An 8480-nucleotide genomic window follows, 5' to 3' on the forward strand; every position below is an offset into this window, starting at 1 on the left:
TTTAAAAAAATTGACCCTTATGACTGGTTTTGTGCTCCAGTGTCACAAATGATGAAGAGAAAGCGAAACGGACATACATCTAAATTTTGAATGATTTAAGGTTTATCTCTGTGAAATAAGACAACCTGAAGCCACTGTTGATAAGATACATCAGGCTGATTTTCATTCACACTGTTGTAAAAATAAATTGCTATTAAAGAGGTCATATGATGCGATTTCAAGTTTTCCTTTCTCTTTGGAGTGTTACAAGCTCTTGGTGCATAAAGAAGATCTGTAAAGTTGCAAAGACTAAAGTCTCAAATCCAAAGAGATATTCTTTATAAAAGTTCAGAGTCAGCCACGCCAACCTAAAACGGCTCGTTCTAACACGCCCCCACATGTCTACCTCACTATGTGGAAATATTAGCATAATGCCGCCCAAATGTGTATATAATGCTAACATAATGCTAACATTAAAGCATGTCAACATATTCTGTTACACCAAATACACCGAATAATGATCTTTAAAATAGCATCATATGACCCCTTTAAAATGATCAAAAGCAGCTGTAGATCATGTGTGTGTGTGTCCGGTTGGTGCTACTGCAGGGTGTAGTACCTGACGAGACTGGGGTCGGGGTTGTAAGGTGGGGGAGGGGTACAGTGAGAGGTGGACACTATAGACTGAGACGCATGAGCTCCATTCACATCTCCGTTCGACTGCATGTGGTGTCCACCCAGCATGTTCGTACCTGCAGCCACAAACCCACGAGAACCAGTTAACACACACAAATCAACAGATGAGCATCACATGGGATTTAGCGAAGTTAATATGAGCCACTGTCGTTGGTAGTGTCTCGCTTTTTATTCAGTGAAAGCAAAGCAAATTATACAGGTGCTCTTGTGAAAAACAAGTGTGCTTAATTGTATTGAATATGCACTTGTAGTGTACTTCAAATCGTAATAGTACAGTTTTAAAGAGGTGTATTTGCAGATAATATAATATTACTGAAATAAAAGGACACTTAAGTGTACTTAAAGAGAGACACTTTCGTGTTTCTTAGCACACTTTTAAAAAGTGCACTTTGTCAAATTAGAGGTTTTACTTTAAAGCACGTTTTAATCAATATTTTAATCATCTTTTGCCATGCTTTAAAAAAGTACACTTACATGGACACATGAAAAATACTTTATTAAATTTGAACCGTGTGTGTGTGTGTGTTTGATATTGAAAGTTTTAATAAAATTTGTATCCTGTTCTCCATTCATTTTTCCCATAGGGATTTTAAAAACGTCACTAAAAGTTAAAAGCTATGAACAGTGCTGGGTAGTAATGTAGTCTGGATTACGTAATCGTATTCCAAAAATTAAGTTCTTGTAATTAATTATATTACATTTTAAAATGCTAATAATCAGATTACAGTTACTTTTTAATGGATTACATGATTACATACAATGGTGTGAAAAAGTGTTGGCCCCCTTCCTGATTTCTTATTTTTTTTGCATGTTTGTCACACTTTAATGTTTCAGATCATCAAACAAATTTAAATATTAGTAAAAGATAACAAGTAAACACAACATGCAGTTTCTAAATGAAGGTTTTTTATTATTAAGGGAAAACAAAATCCAAAACTACATGGCCCTGTGTGAAGAAGTGTTTGCCCCCTAAACCTAATAACTGGTTGGGCCACCCTTAGCAGCAACAACTGCAATCAAGCGTTTGCGATAACTTGCAATGAGTCTGTTACAGCGCTGTGGAATGTGACAAACACGCAAAAAAATAAGACATCTGGAAGGGGGCCAATACTTTTTCACACCACTGTAATTGTATGAAATGTACGGTTTATATAAAGGCACTGAAATGTTGTGTAGGCTCTTACCCATATGTGACATTGACGCAGAGGGTCCTGCGCTCTGCTGAGTCTGCTGTGTCACGAGCTGATTCACTGAGGGAAGCTTGCTGATGGGCCCGTGGGTCTTATTCATGTTATTGAGTGTGCCATATGAACACGGAGAGGCCACATGACTCCTGTGAATCACATGAGAGGAATATAATTAATATACGGCATTCAATGTGGAACACTGAAGTACTAGATGCTAAAGAATGAGCTGAAAGAGGTCATATTATGAAGAGCTGAATATATTTTCCTCTTGTGAAAAAAACTAAAGTATATGTACTGTTATTGCAGATATACTTTCACATTTACATTGCAAAGCCCCCTCCTCAGTTTACCAATCTATTTACTGAGATTAAGCTGGCTTTTATGATATTTATGAGTTCTGACAGTTATGAAATTACAGTGAACATTGACTATGTGTTCCATGAGTGCTTATCAAGACCTGTATTCAGCAACTTGGCAGGTGTGACACTACCAGGGGTGGAGAAAGATACTTGTAAAAGTAATGCATTACAGTATTGCGTTACTCCATAAAAATGAACTAACTGTGTTACTTTTTATGGAAAGTAATGCATTATGTTACTTTTGTGTCACTTTTTGTCACCTGGGCTGGGCTTGCTTATATAAAAAAAAAGTTATACTTTTGGCAACTGTAAAGGCCCTTTCACATTAAAAGTGAAATGAATAAGCCTCTGCACCTCACTCCCGATTTCACTCAACATGGGGACAGTCAGTGAATAAATGAGAAAACAAAGTAGCTTGCTTTACTTATTTGAAAAAGTAACTCAGATATTTTGTTGTAAATTTAAAAGTAATGTGTTACGTTACTAGTTACTTGAAAAAGTAATCTGATTACTTTTCTCTAGTCTTCAGTGTCACATGATGCTTCAGAAATCATTCTAATATGCTGATTTGCTGCTCAAAAAACATTTCTGATTATTATCAATGTTGAAAAAAGTTGTGCTACTTCATATTTTGTGGAAACCTTTTTTTTCAGGATTCTTTGATTAATAAAAAGTTTAAAAGAACAATTTATTTGAAATATAAATCTTTTGTAACATTATAAATGTTTAACTCTCACTTTTGATAAACTTAATGCATCCTTGCTGAATAAAAGTATTAATCTCTTTAAAAAACAAAAACAAATAATCTTACATTTCCAGACTCTGAATTTTTACCGTAGTGTATGATGCCTATATAAAGACTCACTGTCTCTGTAGGAGCTGCTGTTGTTGTTGTCTGTATGAATCCACTAACTGTTGTGGTACAAACTCCACAAGTTCCAAACTGTCCTTTATCTTCATTAGGATGTCAAAGTTTTCCCGGCCTCGCACCTTCAAAACAATCCAGAAATATTAGAATGAACTTATATTTATATATATAGTTTAGTCATGAAACTCTAGATGGCGCAAGCTGATCGGCTGTTAACATAACTGATGATATTCAGAGAGTTAAATGACTTGGCACAAGCTGATTGGTTCATGCTGCATATGCAGCCAATGAGCTTACTGCCTTGCATTTAAAGGGGTCATATGATGTGATTTCAATTTTCCTTTCTCTTTGGAGTGTTACAAGCGGATTGTGCATAGATAAGATCCCTGAAGTTGCAAATAATAAAGTCTCAAAACCAAAGAGATATTCTTTATCAAAGTTAAGACTCTGCCACGCCCCCCTAAAACGGCTCGTTCTAACACACCCCCACATATCTAGGTCACTATGTGGAAATATTTGCATAATGCACCCAAATGTGCACACAAAGAAAGAAGGCGTTTTTCAGTAACCGCAGTTAGTGTTGAAGCAGCCATCTCAGGGAGACGCTGTGTGTTTCTAGGCGAAAGCAAAAGCACTTTATTTGGCCTTCCGAAAGTAGATGCATTTAGGAATCTTTAAGATTACTTACAACAGAACAGCAATGCATTTTATGGACGACCGTTTCGTGAACCTAGGAGAGGAGGTAATTCTGACTTTGCTATGACAGTCTGGCGCTTCTGAATCAGCTACTGTTTTGTTATTAGTTTAAGTATTTGCTATTGACTGTTCAAATTCGGAGTTTTGCGCATCGTGTGTGTGTGCGTGTGTGTGTGTGTGTGTGAGAGAGCGCGAGCAGCTGTCTTAACCGTGGCTTGTGTACTGCAAACACATACCAGCTTCATCACTGCTACATCACGAGTGTCACGCGACTCTGTTCCCCTTTTCGGGCTTGAACTGATGAGCTGGCTAGCATTCACTTGAAATTCCTGCAGCGTGCTGTCAGAGTTCTCTGAAACCCTCCACCTTCCCCAGCTCCAACTGTATAGATCTGCTAGGGGTTATTTGATATGCTATTTGTGCAGCAGCAGTATGTCTTAAATACTCACGGCACCGTATCGCCGTATGCATTGGCAGTAGCAAGTTCCTGTCCTTGCTTTGCAGCAGCAGCAAAAATCTACAACTACAGCAATAGCCAACAGCAGCAGCAATTCAGCAACAGCGTAGCAGATCTATTCCGCCAAGACCAAATACATTAAAATGAAGGGCCTGTAATGTTGGCTGGAGTCTGTTTGAAATCTGTGAGATCAGAAACAGAAGCTCCAGTAATAACCACAGATAACATAACTAAGAAACTTATATTGAATATGATATGAAGTGCTTGTGGAAATACATTGATGGCTCACTTCGTTTATTGGCATTTCCATTTTTGGCAACGCTCTCATTTAGAGCCTGTTGCTCCCTGAAATGATCCTCGTCTGCTTTGCGGTCTCGACCGGGACAGGCACAAATCCGGCCCTCAAACGAACGCCTGCCGAGAACCTGTCCGCTGAGCAAAAACATGGTAGAGTGTTTGACTTGGTTGAAAAACATGGTTGACTTCCATTCTTCCATTCCATTCTATGGAAGTCAGTTGTGACTAGCAACTGTTTAGTCACCCACATTCTTCACAATATCTTATTTTGTGTTCAGCAGAAGAAAGAAACTCCTACAGGTCTGAAACAACTCCAGGGTGAGTAAATCATGACAGAATTGTCATTTTGGGTGAACTGTCCCTTTAAGAACCACACTTTTGGAAGCAGAGAAAGATTTCAGTGTATTATGTGCTGTAGAAAACTTAAATGAAAAAGTGTGTATGAAAAAAAGTAATGGTGTTCACTCACTCTCGTGTCTCCAGCGTGATGATGATGAGGATGGGCCTGCGGTTCATTCCCCCGACACAACTGCTGTTGCACATGAAATTATACAGAATGGTTGTGGACTCAGTCCCCACCTTGACAAATAGATAACAAAAGAGAGACATAATCAGTTTCCAGATGCATTACATTATATTGTAAATAGAGGATATGGTACCCTTTTCAGGGAAAAATATTTGCATTGAGAAGTCAAATTCACTTTAATAAATTAATTTAGATTATTCAGAAACACCGGATCCTGGGGGGGGGGGGGAAACACTTTACAATAAGGTTACATTTGTTAACAATACGTAACTACTATAAATAATTGATGTTAAAAACTAACAAAGAAAATGAATTCCAAAGCATGTATTCATTTACATTAATTAAATTAATTATGAATGTAGATAATGTTAAATTCAACATTTAATAATACAATTAAAATAATTAAATGTTATATTTATTAATATTATTTAACGGATCTGAGCTCACATGAACGAACAATGAACCATTGTATTTTAAAGCAATAAGCCCCAAGAAGCCGTGGTTTACAGTGAATTTATAACAGCTAAGGGGCGTTGTTAAAACTTTTGGCTGTTATAAAATCACTGTAAACCACGGCTTCACGGGGCTTATTGCTTTTATAAAACGGTTATTCCATATACGTAGTTAGGTTTCACAAAATAAAACAGAGCAAGTAAAGTGTAATGATATTAATAAAAACAGTATTCTTCAGCAAAACAATGTAGCTCCTCAGAAACTGTTGTGGTTCCAACAAAGTGGTGGCTGAGCAACACACAGAAGTAAACGAAGGTGTGTGTTTGTAGAGTAATTTACAACAGCTTCGAACGCGGCTCAACCAATCAGAATCAAGGACCGGAACTCTCCGCTGTATAATTATTAACTAACGTTGACAAAAATCATTAAATACTGCAACAAATGAATTGCTCATTGTTAATTAATGATGTAACTAATTAAACGTTAATAAAAAGTTGACTAATGAGACCTTTTTGACATTCAAGAAATCCCGTTTTTATTTAAAATGGCTGTTTATCACTGTTTTTGTACACTTAATACATTTCATTGAATAAATTATTAAAAAGAAACTGTTCCAAAAAGCAGTGCATTTATTGATCGAACACCAGCACTTACTGTATGAAAGAAATATGCACCTCTAGGTGGCGCCAACCATTTGATATTCAACACAAAACAAAGTGTACTACAGTGTAAAAAGAGGTGTTGTAACTGAGAATAATCTCTGGGTTATTTATAGCCAGTCAGAACATGTGTAGCATCCTGAACTGAATGATCACTGCATGCTTTGACTCGTCATTTTACCATCAAACAATATGTATACTTGTGCACTTATGCATATGGATCTGCAGTAATTCACAATATGCTTGTTTGCTGTCAACGGGAACAAATTGTACAAAGTGTATGTGAACTAAAACAGCACTAGAACATGTTATATGAGAGCGAGGAACAATATGGATTTTATCAAATAAATAAATATTAACATTTAATGCTTTATTTTTCTAATATTTTATTCATATTAAAATATATATTAAAAACCTATAAACTAAATGGTATCTCAAAATAACACTGGGACTTACATGCAATGATTGAACTAACCTGTGGAGCCTCATACGGAGCGAGAGCACTCTGCCGGCCCGTCACAGGATCATCCACATACTGACACAGATTATTGCCCTCCACCCGAATCAAGTGACTGGCAGGAGCTGTCTGACCTGCACAGAGTCAGCAGGACAAGAAAGATTATGAATTAGAAGTGGATATTTCCTTTTGTGGCATGTGAAAGCGACCGGGTGTGAATGTGTGAGTTAGCTTTATTTTCAGTTCAAAACCTCACAAAACAATTTAGCTTTAGAATAATAGATGTATTAGAAACAAGCCCCGACATTCAATGTCTCGTTTCAGAAAACAAGACCATCTTTGTTTACATTTTTACTTTAATACTTGAAAGTTATTTGGTCAATTAAATATGAGTGAATGAGCTGAAGCTAAATGACTTAAATGACCAATGAAAATATATATATATTTATTTTTTTTTGACCATAGAGTCTAAGGTGGATTGGATTTTCAGGATGTCAATAACCAGTTTCAACATTTAGTAGGAAACCTAAGTAATATATGTAAAATACACTTATTTCATACTAAGTATAGTTCAAATCTTTTAACATATTTACTGACAGATAACTCGAGACTTACTAATATAAAAATTATAATTAAACTTTATTTGGCGTACTTGTGCACACTGCACATTTCTTAATATTAAGCCTAAAATGTGTTTTAATGTCACCGCTGATGAGGATTGTATGATATTTGAATAATATCGGTCTTTAAATGCAAAATATTTAAAGTGTACCTGAAGTATACAATCCAATATACTTTGGTATATCTTTAGTTGAACTTCAGCACTACTTCTGCACAATTAAAGTGCATTCAGTACAAAATTACTGTAGTTGTTCCAATTTAGCAGACTTTCAGTATACCAGTTTAGGACAATTGCAGGACATTTTATTAAGCACATAGATATGAAAATTTATTTGTAGTATACTTAGTATGATTTCAAATACATTTAAGCATGTTTATTTTTCACTAGGGTAGTCTGATTTTAGTAGGCAGTTGTTTTAGTCAAATGATGGTGGTTAGCTGTATTTTGTTCACATTCATATCAGACAGTTTATATTATAGCAGTCCACTAGTACTGAAATGTGTTCTATTTCGCTGCATAACATGTTCAGATCCTAGAACAGATAGCTGTATCGATAACAGCTGGTTTCACAAGTTATACAGTTTATCAGAGTACACATTAAAAGTTTTTTTTTTGATTTTTTATCCTATATGATCTAACACTTAAAATGACTTTTGTTCATGTAACCTCATGTTATTAGTATAATAATGTTAACTCATATTTTTGAGAAAAATAAAATTATATTATATTTTGTTAGGTTAGTGGTGTGTGTTTCAATAATGAGTTTAATTCATAAATGCTTTTAAATCGGCTGCTGTTTAAATGTTCTGGGAAAGAACTTTGGTCAATAATTGTTACAAAAGTCAACAAATTGAAACAACAAATATCTAAACAAATTGTTGATTTTTTTTTCGTTATAGATGCTTCAACACATGTCTGATCATATATAACGTATTCATATGTAAATGTCTTTTTACCACCAACACGAACAGTCAAATAACTGCAAAAATTGTTGCATTTCTGAATAAAGAATGAATTTTTTCATACTTTCATTGAAGTCCCGTCCGAGTTCATGGTTAGGACAGCGTTTGACCACCTCTGTGACGTGTTCGGCTTTCTTGTAGATGGGCATGGCTCGTATCACGCTGCCGTTTGGGGGCGAGGAAGCCAGTTTGATCTGAATCGGACAGGTCTTGGCGATCTGACAGTACAGCTTCTTGAGCAACGGAGAGTACTGCAGAAATA

At 35.9% G+C, this 8480-nt stretch overlaps 1 protein-coding gene across 1 annotated transcript in view; it reads right to left on the reverse strand.

Moving 5' to 3' along the window:
- The window catches only part of tp73 (tumor protein p73), a 33393-nt gene that overhangs the window by 5986 nt on the left and 18927 nt on the right, over positions 1-8480 (reverse strand). The window contains exons 3-10 of the mRNA XM_016286311.1: positions 8283-8469; positions 6653-6768; positions 5009-5118; positions 4532-4674; positions 4384-4424; positions 3087-3211; positions 1860-2008; positions 599-731 (exon numbers count right to left, since the gene is read on the reverse strand). Of these exons, the coding sequence (XP_016141797.1) occupies positions 599-731; positions 1860-2008; positions 3087-3211; positions 4384-4424; positions 4532-4674; positions 5009-5118; positions 6653-6768; positions 8283-8469 (1004 nt within the window). The remainder of the gene's footprint in view (positions 1-598; positions 732-1859; positions 2009-3086; positions 3212-4383; positions 4425-4531; positions 4675-5008; positions 5119-6652; positions 6769-8282; positions 8470-8480) is intronic.

The sequence above is a fragment of the Sinocyclocheilus grahami genome, unplaced genomic scaffold (genome assembly GCF_001515645.1).
Source record: "Sinocyclocheilus grahami isolate Dianchi unplaced genomic scaffold, SAMN03320097.WGS_v1.1 scaffold208.1, whole genome shotgun sequence".
NCBI lineage: Eukaryota > Metazoa > Chordata > Actinopteri > Cypriniformes > Cyprinidae > Sinocyclocheilus > Sinocyclocheilus grahami.